The sequence below is a fragment of the Molossus molossus genome, unplaced genomic scaffold (genome assembly GCF_014108415.1).
Source record: "Molossus molossus isolate mMolMol1 unplaced genomic scaffold, mMolMol1.p scaffold_m16_p_8, whole genome shotgun sequence".
NCBI lineage: Eukaryota > Metazoa > Chordata > Mammalia > Chiroptera > Molossidae > Molossus > Molossus molossus.
In genome coordinates this window covers 26,936,294-26,960,752 of record NW_023425402.1, presented here as the reverse complement: position 1 = coordinate 26,960,752, position 24,459 = coordinate 26,936,294, and the positions used below count along the sequence as shown (strand labels likewise).

At 38.6% G+C, this 24,459-nt stretch overlaps 1 protein-coding gene across 2 annotated transcripts in view; it reads right to left on the bottom strand.

The window, feature by feature from the left end:
* Positions 1-24,459, bottom strand: part of BEND6 (BEN domain containing 6) — a 56,836-nt gene that overhangs the window by 16,252 nt on the left and 16,125 nt on the right. For both annotated transcript variants that reach the window (XM_036248768.1, XM_036248769.1), the window contains exons 2-3: positions 17,678-17,894; positions 13,496-13,673 (exon numbers count right to left, since the gene is read on the bottom strand). In XM_036248768.1, the coding sequence (XP_036104661.1) occupies positions 13,496-13,673; positions 17,678-17,797 (298 nt within the window). In that variant the 5' untranslated portion in view covers positions 17,798-17,894. The remainder of the gene's footprint in view (positions 1-13,495; positions 13,674-17,677; positions 17,895-24,459) is intronic.

Sequence of the window (24,459 nt, the reverse complement as noted above, 5' to 3'; positions counted from 1 at the left end):
TCCCCGCAACGCACCTTCGGAAACAACCTATAGCACCTTGGGTTCCACAGGGCGTTCGCACCGTTCACCCGCAGGGAAACTGGAAACGCAACTGGGGCCTTCCAAGGATTTTATAGCAGGGGCTCCACCTGGCCCCGCCCACTTCAGTCAGCCAACCTCTGGCGGGGACTGGAGAGCGTTCTGCAATTGGTTCGTCTGGAGAACTTGGCGGGAAGGCCTGGGCGGGGGGTTGGGTACTAGTGGAACCGGAGGCGTCCCAACAATTGATGGGATACGAGTCAAGATGGGTCTAGGAGAGATTTGCATACACTTATGCCAGCGCCAGCTTGGCAGCCAGGGCGTCAGGTGAGGCACCCTGTGGAGAGGCAGTCGGGCTTTGGGGTGCCAGCGTCACAACCTCGACCTCCCGGGAGTTTGTGAAGGTCCTCGCCCACACAGTGTGCAAGGCGCTTTTTTGGCTCCCTTCATGGAGAAACGCTCTGTGGAGCTGAAAAGGCGAACCCAGACTTGCCCATCCTAGTCCGTGGGTGGTCCGATGTGCTGCCCAAGCTCTGGACCCCTATGATGAGTGCCCTATGACGCTGGGGGCCTGGGACTCCGATGGTGAATCAAGGGTTCAAGAAGAGAAATCACCTCCCAAGTGGAGATCTTCCTTTCTTAAGCTGCATAGTATTCCATTGTGTGAATGTACCACAGCTTTTTTTTATCCAATCATCTACTGATAGATACTTGGGCTGATTCCAGATCTTAGCAATTATAAATAATGCTGCTATAAACATAGGGGTACAATTGGTGTTTCAGGCTTCTTAGGAATATATTCCTAGAAGTGGGATCAGTGGGTCAAAGGCAGATCAATTTTTAATTTTTCAAGGAAACACCTTCCTGTTTTCCATAGTGGCTGCACCAGTGTGCATTCCCACCAGCAGTGTACTAGAGTCTCCTTTTCTCCACACTCCTGCCAGCACTTGTGTTTTGATTTGTTGATGGCAACTATTCTGGCAGATGTGAGGTGATACCTCACAGTCATTTTAATTTGCATCTCTCTCTCATGTTTGGTGATGTGGAGCATTTTTTTCATATATATCTTGGCCACTTGTACGTCCTTTTTGGAGAGGTGTCTATTTAGGTCCTCTGCCCATTTTTAAATTGGATTTTTGTCTTCCATTTGTTGAGTTGTATAAGTACTCTATATATTTTGGAAATTAACCCCTTTTCTAATGTATCGTTGGCAATTATGCTCTCCCATATAGTGGGTTCCCTTTCCATTTTGTTGTTTGTTTCTTTTGCTGTGCAGAACCTTTTTAGTTTGTTGCAGTCCTGTGTATTAATTTTTCCCTTTGTTTCTCTTGCCTTAGGCGTTGTATCAGTAAAAATTCTGCTGCGTGCACTGTCTGAAATTTTGTTGCCTACATATTCTTCTAGGATTTTTATGGATTTATGAGTCACATATGTCTTTTATCCATTTTGCATTTATTCTTGTGTATGGTGTAAGTTGGTGGCCTAGTTTCATTTTTTTGCATGTAGCAGTTTTCCCAGGACCATTTATTAAACAGGCTGTCTTTACTCCACTGTGTGCTTGCCACCTTTTTGAAATATTAACTGAGCATAATGTTTTGGGTCAATTTCTGGGCTCTCTATTCTGTTCCATTGATCTATATGCCTGTTCTTGTGCCAATATCAGTCTGTTTCAGTTACAATGGCTTTATTATAGCCTGATATCTGGTATTGTGATCCTTCCTATTTTGTTCTTATTTTTCAAGATTGCTGGGGCTATTGGGGGGTCTTTTTTGGCTGTATATAAAGTTTTGGAGTGTTTGCTTAGTTCTGTGAAATATGTCATTGGCATTTTTATGGGGATTGTATTGAATCTATAGATTGCTTTGGGTAGTATGGACATTTTAATGATATTAATTCTTCCAATCAATGAACAAGGTATATGCTTCCACTTTTTTATATCTTCCTCTATTTCTCTTTTCAATGTCCTGTAGTTTTCTGCAAACAGGTCCTTTATTTCTTTGGTTAAGTTTAATCCTAGGTATCTTAATTTTTTTGTTGCAATGATAAATGGGATTGTTTTTATTTTTTAGTTTCTCTTTCTGAGTGTTCATTATTGGTGTATAAAAATGGCAATGATTTCTGGATGTTGATTTTGTATCCTGCTACTTTGCCAAATTCATTTATTAAATCTAGTAAATTTTTGATGGAGTCTTTAGGGTTTTCTACATACAATATCATGTTATCTGGGAATAATGACAGTTTCATTTCTTCCTTTCCAATTTGGATACCTTTTATTTTTTCTTCTTGTCTGATTGCTATAACTAAGACTTTCAGTACTGTTTTAAATAAGAATGGTGAAAGTGGACATCCTTGTCTTGTTCCTGTTCTTAAGGAAAATGCTTTTAGTTTTTGCCCATTGAGTATGATGTTGGCTGTAGGTTTGTCATAAATGTCCTTTATTATGTTGAGATATGATCCTTGTATTCCTACTTTGCTGAGAGTTTTTATCAAAAAGGGATGCTGGCTTTTTCGGCGTCTATTGATATGATCACATGATTTTTATCTTTCATTTTGTTTATGTGGTGTATAACATTTATTGATTTAGGATTATCGTATCATCCTTATATCCCTGGGATAAATCCCACTTGGCCGTGGTTTATAATTTTAAAAAATATATTGCTGGATTCGATTTGCTAAGTTTTTTTTTTTTATGCTCACCTGAGGACATTTTTCCATTTTTGTTCAGATAGAGTGGGAGGGAGAGAGAGGAAGAGAGAGAGAGAGAGAGAGGGAAAAACATTGACGTGAAAGGGACATATCGAGTGGCTGCCTCCCGCACAACCCCAACCGGGGCTGGGGACGAACTGCAACTGAGGTATGTGCCCTTAGCAGGAACCAAACCCGGGTCTCCCTGGACCGCGGGCCATTGCTCTAACCACTGAGCCAAATAGGCCAGGGCGATTTGCTAAGATTTTGTTGAAAGATTTTTGCATCTATGTTCATCAGGGATATTGGCCTGTAATTTTCTTTCTTAGTAGTGTCTTTATCTGGTTTTGGGATTAGGATTATGCTGGCCTCATAAAGAGAGCTTGGAAGTCTTTCTTCATCTTGAATTTCTTGGAATAGTTTGAGGAGAATAGGTGATAGTTCTTCTTTGAATGTTTGGTAAAACTCCCCTTTGTAGCTGTCTGAACCAGGGCTTTTGTTTGCTGGGATTTTATTGATTAGTTCTTCTATTCCCTTAATTGTTATTGGTCTGTTTAGGTCTTCTAACACTTCCCAGTTGAGTTTTGGATTAGTAAATGATTCTAAGAATTTGTTCATTTTGCCTAAGTTGTTGAATCTGTTGGCATATAATTATTCATAGTATTTTCTTACAGTCCTTTGTATTTCTGTGGTGCCCATTGTTACTTCACCTCTTTTGTTTCAGATTTTATTAATTTGGGTCCTCTCTGTTTCTTGGTGAGTCTGGCTAAAGATTAATCAATCCTGTTAATCTTTTCAAAGAACTAGCTCTTGGTTTCATTGATCTTTTGTATATATATATTTTTTAGTCTCTATGTTATTTATTTCTGCTCTGATTTTTATTATTTCCTTCCTTCTACTAACTCTGGGTTTTCTTTTTGTTCTCTTTCTAAATCTTTAAGTTGTTGGGTTAGATAGTTTATTAGAAATTTTTCTTCTTTGTTGAGGTAGGCCTGTAATGCTATGAATTTCCTTCCCAGGACTGCTTTTGCTGTGTTCCATAGAGTTTGTACTGTTTTGTGTTCATTTTCATTAGTTTCCAGGAAGTTTTTTTTTTTTTTTTCTTTTCTTTCTTTCTTGGTCTCCTTGGTAATGCATTCATTGTTTAATAACATGCTATTTAGCCTCCATGTGTTTGAATATTTTTGAGTGTTTTTATTGTAATTGGTTTCTAGTTTCCTGCCATTGTGATCTGAAAAGATTCATGATATGATTTCAGTCTTCTTGAATTTGTGAAGACTTAGTTTGTGTCCTAACATGTGGTCTATCTTTGAGAATGTTCCATGTGCACTTGAAAAGAATGTATATTCTGCAGCAGTGGGGTGAAATGTTCTGTAAATATCAATTAAGTCCAAGTGTTGTAGTTCATCATTTAAGGACTCTGTTTCCTTGTTAATTTTTTGTCTAGAAGATCTATCCAGTGATGTCAGCGGGGTGTTGAAATCCCCTGCTATAATTATATTGCTCTTGATATCTCCTTTGAAGTCCTCCAGAAGTTTTAAAATATATTTTGGTGCTCCTATATTTAGTGCATATATGTTTATCAAGGTTATATCCTCTTGTTGGATTGATCCTTTTAATATTATATAGTGACCATCTTTATCTCTTATTATGGCCCTAGTTTTGAAGTCTATTTTATCAAATATGAGTATTGCTACCCCAGGTTTTTTTTCATTTCTGTTTGCTTGAAAAAATTTTTTTCCATTTCTTCACTTTCATCCTGTGTGAGTCTTTTGTTGTGACAGTCTCTTGTAGACAGCATATATATGGGTTATGTTTTCTTATCCAATCAGCTACCCTATTTCTTTTTATTGGAGCATTCACATTTAAGGTTATTATTGATAAATACTTATTAGTTGCCATTTTTATTTTATGCCTGTGTTTCTCTCTCTCTCTCTCTTTCTCTCTCTCTCTCTCTCTCTATTTCTTCTTCTTCTTACAACAGTCCCTTTAGCATTTCTTGCAGTGCTGATTTGGTGGTGGTAAATTCCTTTAGCTTTTTTTGTCTGTGAAGCTCTTTATTTCACCTTCAGTTCTGAATAATAGTCTTGCTGGATAGAGTAGTCTTGGATTCAGACCCTTGACTTTCATTACTTTTTATACTTAATGCCACTCCCTTCTGGCCCCCCCCCTTTTTTTTAATCTTCACCTGAGGATACTGGAGGGAGAGAGAGAGAAACATTGATGTGAGAGAGACACATCGACTGGTTGCCTCCCACAGGACCCCAACCAGGGTTGGGAATGGACTGCAACCAAGGTACATGCCCTTGACTGGAATTGAACTGGTGATTCATTGGTCCACAGGCTGATACTCTAACTGGTAAGCCAAACCGACCAGGGCAATATGGGTCTCTTGTAAACAACATATATATGAGTCATGCTTTCTTATCCATTCAGTTACTTTGTGTCTTTTGTTCAGAGTGTTTAATCTATTTACATTTAAAGTTATTATTGATATGTACTTATTTATCATCATTTTTGTTTATTCTGGTTATGTTTCTCTTCCTATTTCTTCTGCTTATTAAAGCAGTCCTTTTAACATTTCTTAGAGTGCTGGTTTGGTGCTAATATATTCCCTTAGCCCCCTTTTTTTTTTGTCTGGAAAGCTCTTTATTTTACCTTCTATTTTGTATGACAGCCTTTCTGGGTAGAGTAGTCTTGGATTCATATTCTTGTTTTTCATGACCTTGATTATTTCATGCCATTCTCCTCTGGCCTGTAGTGTTTCTGTTGAAAAGTCAGCTGATAGCCTTATGGGGGTTCCTTTGTAGGTAACCTGTTGCTTATCTCTTGCTGCCTTTAGGATTCTTTTACAATTTTAATAAATAAAATAAGTCTTATAATGAAAAACGGTAGTCCTCTGCCCTATCACTAATTACCACTCCTAGAGGTCACCACCTCCAATCCACTTGTTTATTCTGATAGTTACTTTCATAGTCTTAAATAATAATATACATATACAACTATTTACTGATTTTTTCAGATTCCTATAATTATTTATTGACTTTCAATCATGTAATATAATAATATATCTCCTTTCAACTCCTCCTCTAGCAACATAGAAACACACACACACAGAGTACTCACATGAAAACATACGCACAATCTTCACCTTTACCATCATCCCAGTCTAGTGTTTACACAATTGCTAGCTTAAAAATTATTGTGCTTACATTATTTTAGTGATATAAATATTACTCACAATTTCTTTCCTTTAAAACATGATTTTCCCCTAGAGCTAACAATAATCTCATTTTATTTAGTTTGCTTTTTTCTTTAACTGCTTCTCTCACATATCTTTAAACTTCCTAGCAGATTTATAAAAATCTCCTTTCAGTATGTTTTTTTTAAAAAAAATACTTCTTCTTTATTAATTTTAGAGAGAAAGGAAGGGAGAGGGAGAGGAAGAGAGAGATAGAAACATCAATGAGAGAGAACATCAATTGGCCGCCTTTTGCATGCCCTCCACTGGGGATTGGGCCCACAGCCTGGGCATGTGCCCTGACTAGGAATTGAACTAGCGACCTCCTGGTGCATGAATTGATGCTCAACCACTGAGCCACACTGACTGGGCATCCTTTCAGTATGTTTTGATACATTATATCATCTATCAGTTTCATATTTTTCTTGGAGATATCTCTCTAGGAACCTTCCACAACTCTCTGCAATCTGGACTAGTTCCTCCTAGGCTACTTGTCATCCTGGAGCTTCCCTTCACTATCATTCCGTGGCTCTTGCTCATTCTCCTGAATTGGGCCACCTGTTTTCGGGATACCATGTCTTTATTCACTCTCTCATTTTTGAGGAGCAAATCCTCCATTAACTTTTGAAAAAGAAAGTATAGGAAGTACATTATTGAGAGATTGTAAGTTTGAAAAGATTATTTTACCCTCACACTTGGTTGATAATGTCACTGGGCATAAAAGACTAGATTTAAATCATTTCCCCTCAGAATTTCGAAGGCATTGCTTAATTATCTTGGCACTTCCAATATTGCTGGTGGAGTCCAATGCCATTCTGGGGGTTCCCAATTCTTAGCATGTGACTTGCTTGTTCTCTCTGAAAGCTGAAAATCTTCCCTTTATTTCTGGTCTGACATTGCACAATGTTAGGCCTTGGAGAAGTCTTTTTGCCTTTTGTGGTACCTTTTAATTTAGTAGTTTGTGTCCTTCAGTTCGAGAAATTTATTGTATTCATTTCAAAAATAACTCCTCCCTCTTCTCGTTTCTCTCTTTTATGACCTCTTGCCTTTGGAAGTTCTACCTTCTGGACTAATTCTCTATTTTTCCAAATCTTTTCTATTTTACTTTTTTTTGTCTTCTTTTTCCAACATCTACAAGATTTTTTTTTTTATTAATTCATTTTTGTTACAGATGTTTCTTCTTTTCCCCCGCAGACACCCTCCTCCCGCCCCCGCCCCCCGCCCAGCAATGCTGTCTATACCATTGGTTACGCACACATGCATATAAGTTCTTTGGCTTATCTCATCCCTCCCCCCACACCTCTCCTCTGAGGTTTGTCAGTCTGAACCATACTCTGTTCTATGTCTCTGGGTCTGTTTTGTTCATCGGCTTTTTTTTGTTCATTATATTCCACAAGTAAGTGAGATCGTGTGATATTTTTTCTCTGATAAAACTTTAACTTCCAGACATTTTATTGAATTTCTAGGTTTCCCTTATCACCTTGTTCTTTGAATTTTCCCTTTTTAAATCATCCTATTCTTGTTTCATGGAGCTTTCTTCTGCTTCCTGCATTTTCTGTTTCCTTCTACCTTATTTTTGTCTTTGCTTGTTCTTATCTCCATTTTGCATGCTAGAGGATTTAGTCACATAACTACTCCTCTTCCCTCTGCTGTGCCCAGTGTCCCTGAGTTCATAGCTCTGACTGAGCCTCTCCTGAGATAAAACCTGTCTTCTCCTGTGGTGAAGAGTGGCAGTTGCCAGCTCTACGGGAAGAAGGTGTGACTTTGGGGTCCAAAAGGGTCTTTATGTAGGTTTTCCAATGACTCCTCCAGTTTTCACACTTTTGGCACTACCATAATCCTAAACCTTTCACAGCACAAGTTCTAAACCTTCTGTGGTTGTGTGATTTGGCTCATTTCTTTTCAATTTCTGGACCTCTAGCCCCTCCTCATCCCCATCACAGACACTGAGCTTTCCTTTCAGACTTCTCCAGATTTAGTCAGTCACCATTCATCCATCTGCTTTTTCATCTTCTAATTTTTTAAAAAAAATTCTCACCCAAGGATAATTTTCTATTTATCTTCAGACAGAGTGGGGGGGGGGGGAGAGAGAGAGAGAGAGAGAGAGAGAGAAACATCGATGTGAGAGGGACACATTGACTTGGTTGCCTCCTGCACAACCCAACCAGGGTCTGGGATGAACCACAGCTGAGGTACATGCCCTTGGCTGGAGTCAAACCCATGACTCACTGGTCAGGGGGCCAACGCTCTAACCCCTGAGCCAAACTGCCCCGGGCTTAGCTTCTAAAATTTAATTGACATCTTTTATCTGCTGGTGTCTTTTCTTGACTTTTCTTGGTTACTGTTGTGCTTTTATGCATTTTAAGTTTCTTTTTGGTGGGTATTCAAGAAAAAAGGGAGATTCACATATATTTAACTTAAGCTTTCTGTCATGTTTAAATGACCTGGCAAAATGTAACTGATTCTTTACTAAAATCTCATTAGTTACAAAAGTTGAGTTTTGGGTTGATGCTTTGTTTTTTGTAGGTATACCTTCATTCTCTAGAAATAATGACGATGTAATACCCTTTTATACAATAGCTATATACTATTTTCCTTTTACATCTTACTCTGCTGATTAGTTGTGGCCCACAAGGTATATTTTAAATGCTTAACACATACACATGGAGCACACACACATTTGCCATTCCGAATCTCTAGAATGGCATATATATTCTGCTATTTTTCTTAGTTAGCAGGCTTTATAAACAGAGAGATAGCCCTGATCCCTCGTTCAAAGAGTTATTAGGAACACTGCTAGGTAAGAGATAAATAACCATTCTCTGAACTTTTCTCTCAGATCCCTTTCTTATTTTGATTATCCATGAAATTTCAACTTTCTATCTTCCTAGTTCCCAGCTATGGCTCCCCAAGATGGCCTGCTATGGCCATGTTATTTAAAATTATAAAACACTCTGTTTCCCTCAAATCTTAATCGTTGTTTCCTTTTCCTATTATTTCCATAGCACTTATTACTAGCTAACATTTTATATACTTTACTCAATTATTATTTTTTCAGGTTTTTGACTGTCCCACCCCACTAGAATGTAAGCTCAGTGACAACAAGAATCTTTGTTTTGTTCACTGGATTTTTCCAGGTACTTAGAACAGTGACTGACATATAGCAGGACTATTTACACAGTGAATGAATGCATGCGTGAATACTGCAGCGGCAGTTGGCAGTTCTTGACTTTTCCTGTTGCTCAAAGTCCAGCCAATAGAAAACTTTACTACTTGGATTCTAGGAATACATTCTAGGATATATGCATATGGAGGGGGTCAGATAACATTAAATATGTAATAGATTATATAGAGTTGTAAGTGCCAAAGAGGAAACAAAGCAGAGGAGAAGGGGGATACAAAACATTGAGAGGAAAGAGGTTGACGTTTTGGAAAGAGGTAGGAAGTCAGGGAAAAGATGAATTAGAGTGAAGACATGAAGTAAATGAGAATACAAACCACATGGCGATATGGGTAACAATGTTCCAGGCCAAAGGAATGACCATTATAAAAATACCGAAGTAAGATCATGTCTGATGTCTTCAAGGAAAAGCAAATACAGTTGGATTGGATCATAGAGAAAAGGGGAGAGAGTAACAGAAAATAAGGTCAAAGCGGTAAGTGGAGGAGAGGTGGCCAGATCATAAAAGGCTTCAAAGATCTTAAAAATAGCCCTGGCCGGTTTGGCTCAGCGGTTAGAGCGTCGGCCTGCGGTCCGGAGAGACCCGGGTTCGGTTCCCGCTAAGGGCACGTACTTCGGTTGCAGTTTGTCCCTGGCCCTGGTCGGTCGTGTGGGTGGCAGCCACTCGATGTGTCCCTTCACGTCGATGTTTCTCTCTCTCTCTCCCTTCCTCTCTCTCCCTCCCACTCTATCTGTACAAAAAATGGAAAAATGTCCTCGGGTGAGGATAAAAAAAATAAAAATAAAAATAACTTCACTTTTTACCCTGAGTGAGGTGGAAAAGCACTGAAGTGGTTTGAAGAAGGAGTGACATGAGCTGACTTATGTTTACCAAGATCATTCTGGCTGCTATGTTGAGAACAGACGGCAGAGGAGCGAGAGCAGAAGGAGTGGCACCAGTTAGGAAGCTGCCATCATGATCTAGGCAAGAGGTAATGGTGACTTGGACCACAGGGGCAGTAGTCAGGGTGGTAAAAAGGACTTTATTCCAGAAATGTTTTGAATGTCAAGTCAGTAGAATTTGCCAGTGGATTGGGTGCAAGATGTAAAAGAAACATAGAAATACAAAATGGCATTGTGGTTCTTTTGGTTTGAGAAATTGGTATACTATAGTTAGCACTAGCCAAGATGAAGAATGAAACAGGTTGAGGGAGAAGGATTGGAACGTGATTGGGGACATGTAAGTTTGAGTTGCCTATGAGTCATGTCAAGCATGTAGTTGGACAATGAGTCTGGAGTTTAAGGGAGAAGTCCAGGCTGGAGATATAAAGCTGAGAATTGTTGCTTATTGATGGATTTTAATATCATATGATTGGATAGGATCACTTATGGAGTGAATGTAGAAAAAAAGGAAAAACAATTCAAGGACTGAACCTTGGGCATCATCAAATATTTGAAATGTAAGATGATAAAATGAAGCAGCCAAGTAGACTGAGATGGAAGGATCAACAGTATAGAAAGAATGCTGATGAATTCAAAGAAACTTTTCCAAGAAGGAGAGATGGCCAAATGTATCAAATGCTGGTAACTGGGCATGTAAGATGACCATTGAGAAATGACCTTTGGGGTCAGCACTATGGAATGTTGTGGGTTGAACTGTGTCTCATCAAAAAGATGTGTTGGAGTCCTAACCCCAGTACTTCAGATTGTGACCTTATTTGGAGATAGAGTCTTTATAGATGTCATCAAGTTAAAATGAGGTCAGTAGGGTGGGGACTAATCCAATATGACTGGTGTCCTTATAAAAAGGAGAGACAAGCACACAGGGACACCATGTGAAGACTGCCATTATGCTGCCTCAGGTCACAGAGAGATCAGAAGCTGGGAGAGAGGTCTGAATGGATTCTTCTGCAGTACCGTCAGAGGGAGCACAGCCCTGCTGGCACTTTGATTTGAAATTCTAGCCTCCAGAACCAAAAGAAAAAGAAAGTTCTGTTGCTTAAGCTACCTAGTGTGTGGTGCTTTGTCACTGCAGCCCCAGCAAACTAATTCATGGAGGTTCTTGATGATCATAAGACAAGAAATTACAATGGAATGATAGGACCTAATTTAAGTGGGACCCCAAGAAAATAAAAGGGGAAAACTGAACAGTGTATACAGTCAAGTCTTTAAGAAGTTTTATTATAAAGGAAAGGACAGAAATAGGGCAGAAGGTGGAGAAGCAAATGGCCTGAAAGAGGGTTTGTTTCTTTTTACTGGGAGAAATAATACTATGTCTGATGCTAATGAGAAGGATTCATTACAGAAGAAAAATTTGATCATACAGGAGAGAGGGGGAGAATCTCTGGAGCTATGTTCTTGATTAGGTGAAAGAGGATGGGATTCGATGCACAGATGGAGATACTATCTTTGGCTGGACAAGAGAGTAGATCATTTGTGAATGAGAGGAGAGAAAGTGGAGCATACAAACCCAGGTGCAGAGAGATGACGGTCTCTTCATATTCTTCAATTTCTCAATGAAATAGGAAGGAGATTTGCGAAGTGGGCAGGCAAGGAGAAAATGAAATGGCAATCTGGGAGTGTGGGAGAGAGAAGAAACTGGTCACAGCAAGTGAATCTTTTCATAGATGATTGAAACCAATTTGCTACTCTTTAATTTGAATTTCATCACCTCTATTTGTAACAAAGATTTGCCTATAATTTTTTGGGTGGTGTTTTTAAATTTTTTAATGTGTTTTTACTAATTTTTTTAGACAGGAAGGTAGAGGGAGAGAGAGATAGAAACATTGATGAGAGAGAAACATGGATTGGCTACCTCCTGCACACCCTATACTGGGGATCAAACCCACAACCCAAGTACGTGCCCTGACCAGGAATTGAACCTGAGACATTTTGGTAGATGGGAAGACGCTCAACCAGCTGAGCCACACCAGCCAGGATGGGTGGTGTTTTTATGTCAAGCTCTAGTGTCAATAAAAGGAGAAACAATAATAGTAACTACGATTACTGAGCAGCTATCACATACCACACACTGGTGATTTCTTCAAATTATCTCATTCAATCCTCACAACAAGGAAATGATATATTAGCCTTATTGTACAGATGAGAAAATTGAAGCTGGGACTAAGCGCACATAAAGTGATGTGATCAAAGTTGTATAGCTAGTAAGCAGAGTTGGGATTCAAAGCAAGGTCTATAACTCCAAAATCAATACTTTAAACCAGAAATGTACTCTAACTTTGTTTATAAAGCTTTTCATCTTACTCTAAGCTCTGGAACAGATTATATAAATGTGAGAATTATCTTTTTTTTTTTTTTTTAAATCACAAAACCTCACCAGGAAAAGGCCATCTGTTATAAAACTATTTCAGGTTGAAAAAAATAAAGAGATAATGGCTTGTTCTAAAAATCTATTTCCATTCACATGTGGCTGTTTCTACTTAAAACTATAAAGCCTTCACTTTCATAAACAGGAAAGCATGTGAGCCATCACTCTGTCCACCTCGTTCACCACCATGTTCGATCTGTCTCACCACTTCTCACTCCAAAAATACTGTAGAACTGCGCTGTTATTTCCAGCGCCAACGCCCTAGGCTAGGCTGCCATCACGTCAGTCTGGATAACTGCGGTGCCTTTCAAGTTCATCTCCACGTTCTTCTGTCACGTGTACTCATTTCGTACACAGCAGCCAGAGGGCTTTATTTCAAAATGTTCTGTCTGTTTACTGTTTACAACAGAATGCTGCCCAACATAGGATATAATTGCCAGATACTCAGCTGTATAAAGTCATGCACGGTGCTTATCTACAAATGGAAAATATAATTTTTGAAAAACAAACACTTAAACACTAAGTGGTTTTTAATGTGCTTATGCTGATCTTTCGCCTTTATAAGACTTCAATAAATGTGATTATTCTTCCATACCACTCCTCCCAACTCCAAAACTAACATTTAATATATGGACTCTTTAATTTTAGTTGTCCTATAATGGATTAGAACAGGCTCCATTTTCTAGTGCTTTCCTTGGCAAAGGGGATTGAGATTACATCATGAACATCTTAACATATTTGTCTTGTTTTACTAGTCTTTTCTGTCGAGGGCCTACCAGTGAGGGGCGTATATGTTAAATGCTCAATAAATGTCCGTTTAATAAAAACAACATTTGGTATTTTGTAGAAATAATTTAAAACTTTCTAAGCAATAAACTAGTGGCTTCAATAGGGTGCTTCCATATTAAATTATGTAATTATAGATTTTCTTAAAATGTGATTTTTTATTTTTTTCTCTAAGGTCTTGATTTTCTTTGTCATTCTTGACAACTGATGTGCAATACTTTCCACTCTTATGTATTTTCCCTTTTCATCTAAAGATGTTGATTTTCCCAAAGTTTACCTTGAAGCATGACCAAAGACTGTCGAAGTCGGCTGTTTTCTTTCCGCGTGTTCGTGAGTTTTTGTTTCAGGCTTTTTATCTTTGTACACAATTCCTCCTTTGACAGTTCTTCTAAAGGTTCTTCATCCTCACTGGAGCTCTCACCGGGCAGAAAGGCATTTCCCGAATAGGGGTCTCTCTAAAATACAAGGCAGGTACAAGAAAAGCAGCTTCAAAGTGATGTTAGTGGTTTATCCCACGTTCTGTATGCTGAAGGGACCTACAAATTCCTGTTCTCCCAGGAACTTCCTGTCCAAGAGAGGAGCTGGGCTCCAACTAGTGATCTAGCCTCAGCTTCATCTTCCACTGTCCAGGAGAACTCAGAAGCAAGGAAGAACATCCAAGTTTCATGCATGCATCTATCGAAAATCAGAAATCAGGATTCTGACTTTCCGTCTACCTCCAGGGGGAAATACAAAGCAGAAAAACAGTGTAACAGAACAGAATCGACAAGTCCACCATTCCAATCGGTGTAACTCATCCCCATCTTCTATTTCTCCCCTATTTCTCATTCACAGCCTCTCTGCTGCCCCGAGGACAACTTTGGGGTTTACTGCATCAGAAAAAGGAGAGAGACGATTCACCTAGAAAAAAAAGCGTTCATGTTTACTTTTAAGTTTTAAAATAGTTCTTAAGGTCAGTAGCAAGACAATAGTCTGAATACACATGCCCTTGAGTTGTAATACCCAGGCCGTGTTGAGACAGAAAAGAATTTTCTCAAATTACCAAGCCTATGTATGTATGTATGTGTATGTGTATGTATATATATTCCAAACCTGGAAGAATGGAGCATAGAGTGGAATTAATAGAGATCCAACTCTAGAAGCTTGGAGTATAAAGTTTTAAAATATGCTTTATAGTAGAAGAGAGAAAGTCATGGCATAAAGTTCCTGCTGCACAGGAAGGGAGAAGACATCCTGGTGCCAAGAGGGGGAGAATCCTCGGGGGATCAGGAATAAAAGTGGCAGAACATCAAATTCAATTGTCTTTGACCTTCCTGCTCCTGCCCCTTGGGGAGAAGGAGGAGGGATTCTAGGGGAAGGGGTATACGATAGAAACACCAGATAAATAAGGGGCAGTTCCAGAGCAGCAGGGCTGGCTCCTTGCTTCTCAGTCCATTATAAACTCCCCAAAGAGGCTCCACATCCAGCATAACATCAGGGCAACAAGGCACCTCTCTGGGCCATAGATTAGAAATGGCCCCAATTGGTGTCTGGACAAGACTGGAGACAGCATCCAGACTTCCTAGAGCTCATGCAGACCAGCTGGAGAATCCAAATGATCCCTGTGTTCTGGGGAGATAGGTAAGAGCTGGGGGAACTGGTGAAACAGAAATAGTTTGGTATGTGGACACAGAGGCCGCAGGATGCCAGAACCCTACAGAAGATGGCAGTGGGTGCCAGGATGGCACACTTCAGTAGCAGGTGCAACAGAAGCCCCAAAGGACCTGGAAGGCCTGGTTGCACCTGAACAGTAACACTGCTGGACACCTAGGAGCCAGGCAGGGAAGTTAGAACCTTGGAGGAAGACCAGCTCTCCCTCCCCAGATGCTGGGATGATATGTAAGACTTCTGAAGACGGATCATTTCCTGTGGTGGGGGTGGGGGCGACAAAAAGAAAGTGAGGGAGGGTAAGAATTTAGAATCCATAGAGGCTTAAATCCTGAAGTGACTGAAATTCTACTGATGGCTCAAAGGGACTTTTAAAAGCTAGAACATTCTGTCATTCACTATGAATGAATAAGTTTAAGCTTTTCTTTTTTTTTCTTTCTTATCAAGCAGGGATAGAGAATTAAAAGCCAGGTGAGATAAGTCATAAAAAATACAATTAATTTTTGTATGATTTTTAATGTATACAGTTAACCTTCACTCCTTATTTTATAAATATACAAATATATTTATCTGTGTTTATACTCATTATTACATATATTTGTGTAGGTGACATACATATATAATGGAAATAAAAATTATTATTATCATATGTGGGCAAGTAGCTAATGTACTCACTCTAGATATATGAATCCTAAAAAATAATGGATTTGATTAAACATAAATGATTAAAGAAAACCTTAAGGATATCTATTGGGTTCTTATTTTTTGTTGTTGGATTTCTTGGTCTATTTCTTTAGTCTATTTCTTAGAATAGTTTCCTATTCTGTTCTTACTGATTTGCAGAGGAAAAATATGGAGCTGTAAAAAAGAGAAAGTTCTTTATATACTAGTGGAAAGATTTTAAAAATATATTAAGTAAAATAGCAAAGTACCAAACAGTATGTTTGGTGAGTTACTTTTTGTGCAAAAAAGGGGAAAAGAATATCTATATTCATATTTGCTTTAGTTGAATGAAGAAACACCAAAAGGATGAACAAGAAAGTAATACATGTGGTTATCTGTAGTAAGGGTGGGAAGTGGGAACATCGTGGATGGGAGACAGGGAAGGGAGGGAGACTTTCCACTATTTACCTTTAAAATATATGTATACTTTACATAAATCCTTTTTATTTTTTTTTATTAATCAAAAAAGCCTCATTTTTAAATTTGGCTTTCTGATTCTGTGCTTGTGTCTGGAACACTTTCTTTTTTATTTCTTGGTATGTGCCCTTAGCGGGAACTGAACCCAGGACTCTCTGGTCCACAGGCCAACACTCCAACCGCTGAGCCAAACCAGCCAGGGCACTTTCACAATGACTTTCTGTGCTTCAATAAAAAAAGCACACTTGATTCTGTCACAGACACATTGTGCAACCTGGAACGACCATAGGCACTGCTGACAAGATTTTTAAAAAAATATTTTTTATTGATTGATTTTAGAGAGAGAGAAAGGGAGAGGGAGATAGAAACATCGATGAGAGAGAACATCGATTGGCTGCCTCCAGCATGCCCTCCACTGGGGATCAGAACCACAACCTGGGGATTGAACTGGTGATCTCTTGGTACATGGGTTGATACTCAACCACTGGCTCACACCAGCCAGGCTAGCTTTTTCATTTTAGACAACCTCATAAGAACTTTAGGTCTCACTGCACAGACTCCTTACAATTTGCCTGGGCACACTCCATATGTGGATTTTGGTGCTTCCCAACCTTGATGGTACACGGTAAATAATCCTATTACCAGGGCTTTAGGACAGCCTAATTTTGTTAGAGGTTGTGTGATAGGATATAGCCTAAGACAGCATGTCAAATGCTGGACCATTCTGAATATGCCTCTAGACACCATCCCGGAAAAGACTAAAAATATTTTAAACCATGAGAATGTATAGTATACATTTTAAAAATTAAATAAGCATGCATACACATAAAACACTACATATCTTATGGAGACATACACAAATACTTGTATATTAAAGGCAAACAAATAAAAAGATACAGAATAAATATAGTGATAGGTTGTTCAAGGTGTAGGTGGAGAATGGGAGTGAGGAATTCAGCTCAAAAAAGGAATCAATGAATAAATAAAAATAGGAAAGGCACCTTGACCAAACCAGTGATGATGATGGGCTACAAAATGTAGTGTATAAGGAAAAAAAAACCAAAACAGTAAATTAAAGAGGAGGTATTCCAATTTCTCTAGTGTTTTTGAAAGGAAAAAATATTTTCTGACAGTTTGCTGATCTTTATTTTTCAGAATACCAAAGAACATTTGAACAATGGCTTAATTGGCCATTCTTTTTTTTTTTTTTTTTTTTAAATCCTCATCCGAGGATGTGTTTCCATTGATATTTAGATAGAGTGGAGGGGAGGGAGAGAAATATAAACATTGATGGGAGAGACAGACACATCAATTAGTTGCCTCCACACAACCCTGAGTTGGGCTGTGGATTGAACCTGCAACCCAGGTATGTGCCCTTGACTGGGAATCAAACCTGAGACCCTTCAGTCCGTGGGCTGATGCTGTCACCGCTGAGCCAAACTGGCCAGGGCTATTGACCATTCTTAATTGGAATCAGGTAAAATGTCTTTTGAGTATGTTTCTAATTCAATTTGTTCAACATTAAAAAGAGAACATGCAATGTTATTCCTTGTTTGAATAAAAAAGTAAAGGGAAGAATAAGTTAATAGAACAGGGAAAGTACTAATAAATTATGAGAGGAATTATGGTGGAGCTAGATTAAAAAATTGTATCAAGGTCACAGAACACCAACCTGTCCTTTATCCATGTCACTGTTTGCGTTCTCTGAGTCCATGGTCTCCGTCCTTTTCCGCTTTCCTTTTCTAAGAGCTTGGGTATTGGTAACTTCATCTGTTTGCAAGATCGTCTGCATTTTATCAATTAGTTACCAAAGGTTTTCTGAACTTGTAAGAAGGAATGCCCATGTAGATGATGCTATTCCAGATGTAGCCCCAAAGTTAATGTTTTTCCTTAAAAACAAAAGTAAACAGAAGGATACTTAATGTATTTACAACTGCCTGTTTTATAATGGTACTAGCCTTTCCAGTTAACTACATTTACTAAATGTTTCCTATCATTCTTTTCCCCATGAACCAATTTAGTACACATTTTCATTTGAGTCAAAAGTCTTTCAATTCCATCATCACCATTTTCATGATGTCATGTTTCCCTGATGTGATATGCCGTGAGTTGTCACTTATAAAATAGTTGAAACATTTTTCATATTTACAAGTTTTTTCTTGTCAGTAACTTGTGAGGAGTCTAAAAAACAAAGTAGAAACATTATAAAATCATATGAACAATATTTCAGAGGACTGAAGTTATATATCTTTAGGAAAAAGACAATAATAGCAGATCTCATTAGGACCAAAATATTTCAAGGTAGATCAATATGAATTATTCAGAAGTTGTTTTTTCCCCCCTAAAAACTCTAGAGTTTTGAGATGGAAGGTTTTACTTGATATAAACTTAAGAACTATACCATAAAGAATGGGGAAAAACATCTCAAAGGCAACAATACATTTTATAAAAACTTTAAGGAATAATCATTTTTGCTAAAGCAGATGATAGTTCTTAGGTCAAAAGGGTTGAAATTATCTAATTTAACTTTTGCTACAGATGATGCAGCATATTTGGTCTTAGCATCCTTATTATTTGCATATATTGGTTGCTTTCATGAAAAGATATTTAATTATAAATACTGAAACTTTATCTACAGAAGGGACTGAGCTTAAGAAATATGTGGACTATTGAGCTCCTTCCAAGTTACACTAAGTAATCACATTAGGAAATACGGTTCTTTTACCTATTTTAAGAGAAATGCATTATTCTCTACCCCTAGCATAAAATAATATTTAAGATGGTTTTGACAGAACTGTTTACTGTGACTCGTTGAAAACTTACCTTAGGTTTTCAAATACATAAACAGTACTTGTGCTAACACACAGGACTGGACTGTCATACCTGAATCACAAATATGAGAGATCTCACCTAGGATCAAGCTTTATTACTAATGTCAGGCAGAGTAGGGAGAGGTCTAGGATAACCTACTGGCTGTAGGTCCTTCCTTCTCACACCACATTGGTACTCTGGTCTAAAGCAATAGGTGAGGCTTCTAAATGAGCTTTGGGGGTCATCTCACACAGTGGGGAGTGTTAAGTTGTGACACATCTCCACTTTGTACCTCAGAGTCTACTTACATGACCGTGTCTAGGAAGTTATAAATCCACAGATTCTAGGTACGTTTTCCATAAGCAATCCTAAATCAGGGATATACAATTAAGAGCATTCCATAGATGAACACTCCACTTTTAGTAAATATCATTAGTCTGTTTACCTAGAGCAAAGTCAGTAAACATTTTCTGTAAAGGGTCAGATAGTAAATATTTTAGGCTTTGTAGGCCAGAAGGAAAAATCAAGGATATTATGTAGGTACATATCAAGAAAGAACAAATTTTCTAATTTATAAAACTGAATATGTAGTAATAATAATTGAGTATAGGTTTTTGTAGCACAGGTCTGCGAATGGAAATGGTATTTTAAAAAAATAACATCTTGTTTAATTGGGGTTCAAAGTGTTTCCTACCATCAATATCAACTGCAAATGCTAATTTGTTAGTACTGATCTGTAATGAGATTTTTCTTTATTTCATCGTTCAAAAATGTCTTTTGCACTGCCGTATAATGATATTAATCATGAACTAATAATTTTCTTGTTAGGATAAAAGTCACATAACATAAAATTCACCATTTTAGCTATTTCAAGTGTATGTTCAGTGGCTTTTTAGTATATTCACAATGTCGTACAACCATCATCGGGGAAGTCCATACCACCCCATATAAGGTTATAATTTCAATTGAGCGTATTCATCTCTTAGTAGACTTTTATGGAATTCTGTTAAATTCTTTTGATATTTTCTATTTAGTGTGCCATTACATTGCAAAACTTCCAATTAAAAGTTCAATGGAACCTTCTCAACTGCAGAGTTAAATGTATGGTGTACCTCAGCGATATTGCGGGTTCAGTTCCAGACCACCACAACATAGAGAATGTGGCAGTAAAGTGAGTCATAACAAATGTTGGTTTCTCAGTGCATATAATAGTGATATTTACACTCTACTGTAATATATTGCATGTACAATAGCATTATATCTAAAAAACAATGAATATACATACTTTAGTTTAAAAAATACTTTATTGCTAAAACAAAAACACCATGCTAACCATCATCTGAGCCTTTGGCGATTCATCATCTTTTTGCTGGCAGGAGATCTGTCCTCAGTGTTGATGGCTGCTGACTGATCAGGGTGGTAGTTGCTAAAGGCTGGGGTGGCTGCGGAAATTTCTTGAAATAAGACACCAAGGAAGTTTGCCACATTGATTGACTCTCCCTTTCACAAACAATTTCTCTGTAGCATTTGTTTGATGGCATTTACCTACAGTAGAACTTCTTTCAAAACTGGGGTCAATCCTTTCAAACCCTACTGCTGCTTTATCAACTAAATTTACGTAATCTAAGTTTTTTTTGTTTTGATTTCAACAATCTTCACAGCATCTTCACCAGGAGTAGATTCTATCTTAAGATCCTACTTTCTTAGCTCATCCATAAGAAGTAAGTCCTCATCCATTAAAGTTTCGCCATGAGACTGCAGCAATTCAGACCCACCTTCAGGCTCCACTTCTAATTCTAGTTCTCTTACTATTTCCACCACATCTGCAGTTACTTCCTCCACTGCAGTCTTGGACATTTCAAAGTCTTGCCTATAGTTTTACCTCTTTCCATGAATCAAGAATGTTCCTAATGGCATTTGGAATGGGAAATCCTTTCCAGAAGGTTTTCAATTTACTTTGCTCAGATCCATCACAGGCAGTACTATCTATGACAGCTAAAACCTTACAAGATGTATTTTGTAAAATAAGATTTGATGGGGGGCTGGGTGAAAAAAGGTGAAGGGATTGAGAAGTACAGACTGGTAGTTACAAAATAGTCATGGGGATGTAAAGTACAGCATAGGGAATATATAGTCAATAATATCGTAATAACTATGTATGGTGCCAGGTGGTACTGGAAATATGAGGGGGATCACTTTGTAAAGTATGTGATTGTCTAACCACTAAGCTGTACACCTAAAACTAATACAAAATAATATTGAATGTAAACTATAATTTAAAAAAAAAGACTTGAAAGTCAAAATTACTCCCTGATCCATGGGCTGCACAATGGATGTTGTGTTAGCAGGCACGCAAACAACATTAATCTCATTGTGCACCTCCATCAGAGCTCTTGTGTGACCAGATGCATTGTCAATGACAGTAATATGTTGAAAGGACTCTTTTTTTTTTCTTTTTTCTGAGCAGTAGGTCTCAACAATGGGCTGAAAATAGTCAGTAAATCATGTTGTAAACAGATATGCTGTCATTCAAGCTTTGTTGTTCCACTGAGAGCGCACAAGCAGAGTCAAGTTAGCATCATTTTTTAGGGCTAGGATTTTTCAGATGGTCAGTGAGCAATGGCTTTCACTTAAAGTCACAGTTGCTGTCCAGCTGGTCTGGCTCAGTGGATTGAGTATCATCCCATGGACCGAGAGGTCCCGGTTTGATTCCCAGTCAGGGCACATGCTCAGGTTGCAGGTTCGATCCCCAGTAGGGGGCATGCAGGAGGCAGCTGATCGATGTATCTCTCACATCGATGTTTCTATCTCTCTGTCCCTTCCTCTCTCTCTAAAAAAATAAATAAAAACATACCTAAAAAAAAAAAAATAGTCACAGCTGCATTAGCCCTTAATAAGATGCAGCCTGTCCTTTGAAGCTTTGAAACCAGGCATTGACTTCTCCTAACTCTGAAAGTCCTAAATGGCATCTTCATTCAATATAAGACTGTTTCACCTACATTGAAAATATGTTGTGTTGTGTAGCTACCTTCATTAACTATCATCACTAGATCTTGTGGATAACTTGCTGCTTCCCTTTGCGCTTTTATGTTATGGAGATGGCTTCTTTCCTGAAACCTCATGCACCAACTTCTGCTAGCTTCAAACTTTTCTTCATCAGCTTCTCCACCTCTCCCAGGTTTCATAGAACTGAAGAGTTAGGGCTTTGCTCCGAATTAGGCTTTGGCTTAAGGGCATGCTGTGGCTGGTCTGATCTTCTATCCAAACACTAAATCTTCCTCCATATCAGCAATAAGGTTGCTTAACTTTCTTATGATTTCACTTGAGTAGCACTTGTAATTTCCCTCAAAAACTTTGCCTTTGCATTTACAACTTGGTTAACTATTTGGTTCAAGAGGCCCAGCTTTTAGGTATCTTGGCTTTTAATAAACCTTTCTCATTCAGCTTAATCATTTCTTGCTTTTGCTTTAATTTTTTTTTTTTTTTTATCCTCACCCGAGGACATTTTTCCATTTTTTGTTCAGATAGAGCGGGAGAGAGAGAGAGGAAGAGAGAGAGAGAAACATCGATGTGAAGGGACACATCGAGTGGCTGCCACCCACACGACCAACCAGGCCGGGGACAAACTGCAACCGAGGTACGTGCCCTTAGCGGGAACCGAACCGGGGTCTCTCCGGACCGCAGGCCGACGCTCCAACCGCTGAGCCAAACCGGCTAGGGCTTGCTTTTGCTTTAAAGTGAGAAACATGTGACTCCTCCTTTCACTTGAACACTTAGAGGTCATTGTAGGGTTACTAACAGGCCTAATTTCAATGTTGTTGTGTCTCAGGGAATAGGGCCAATTAGAGGGAAAGGGAGGGAAACTGCTGGTTGGGGGAGCAGTAAGAACATACACATTTATCAATTGAGTCTGCAGTTTTATACAGGTACAGTTCATAGTGCCCCCAAACAATTATGATAGTAGCATCAAAGATCACTGATCACAAATCACCATAACACAGATAATAATAATGGAAAATTTGCATTGTTGCAAGAATTACCAAAAAGTGACACAGAGACAGGAAATAAGCAAATGATGTTGAAAAAATGCTGATAGACTTGCTTGATGCAGGGTTGCCACTAACATTCAATTTGTAAAAAGCACAATAGCCCGGCCAGTGTGGCTCAGTGGTTGAGCGTTGACCCATGCACCAAGAGGTCTCCGGTTTGATTCCCAGTTGGGCGGGGCCCAATTCCCAGAGGAGGGCATGCAGGAGGCGGCCAATTGATGTTCTCTGTCATAAATGTCTCTCTCTCTCTCTCTCTCTCTCTCTCTAAAATCAATAAAGAAAACACACACACACACACACACACACACACACACACACACAGTATCTGTGAAGCAAATAAAATGAAGCGCAATAAAACAAAGTATGCCTAGATTTTGAAGCATGGAAATTTCCTTTGCATTTATATTAAAGTCTGAAAGATAATGTTGGAACTATAATTTGAGCTTGAAAAATAAATCCAGTGCAAATCTGGGTCAGAATGAACAACTTGTTTCTTCTTTCACCTTCTGACAGCAGGGGAAGTGTGTAAAGCAGCTTAGCATTACTTATAAGTCACATATGAGTTGTTTTCGGGGTGGCTTTACCTCATTTAAGTTTTGCATTAAGTACTTGATTTGTCTTGTAATTTGTTAATGAGCTTATTAAAAAACATTATCAAGTCTGCAGCAAAAGCTAACGTTTCCAAAGCCATACAGTGTTCCCTAACATACAGAGTGGTTGGGGGCAGTTCTCATTCACAAGAATTTCATCCTTGACCCTGACTGAGCTCAAACATTTGCAGTAAAAGTTGCCTACTGCGCAGCTATGGAAGTGCTGTATCGTAGGGCAAGTTAGAATACTCAACTTCTACTTCTCAAAAAATTCATCGAACTGACAGTGGTCAAGTCTGCAAGAATGAAGGTCACTCCTGACACTATTCAGTCAATAATATATATTTTCAGAAATTGTCATGGCGATCTTAAAATTATTTTTGGAAATACAAGAGAGTGATGATGGCCAAAACAATCTTAAAAAAGAAGAAACTTGGCCCTGACTGGTTTGCCTCAGCAGTTAGAGCGTCAGCCGTAGATCAATGAATTGCGGGGTTGATTCTGGTCAAAGGCACTTACCTCCCGCTAAAGGCATGTACCTCGGTTGCGGTTTGTCCCCAGCCCTGGTCAGGGTTGTGAGGGAGGTAACCAATGGATGTGTCTCTCTCACATCAATGCTTCTCTCTCTCTCTCTCTCTCTCTCTCTCTCTCTCTCTCCCTCCCTCCCTCCCTTCCACTCCATTTGAAGATGGATGAAAAATATCCTCGGGTAAGGATTAAAAAAAGAAAAAGAAGAAACTTGGAAGAATCACACTTTCCAAATTCAAACCTTACTATAAAGCTATAGTAATCAAGACCATGTGGTACTGGCATAAGGACAGACATATATAACTCACTGGGATAAAACTGAGAGTTTAGAAATAAACCCTTGTATCTATGGTCAACTGATTTTTGACAAGGATGATGCCAAGGCAATTAAATGAGAAGAGTTTTTGCAACAAACAGCGCCGGAGAAACTGAAAAACTCAGTCATTTGCCTTGTTTTTAAATTGATTAGTATGTTG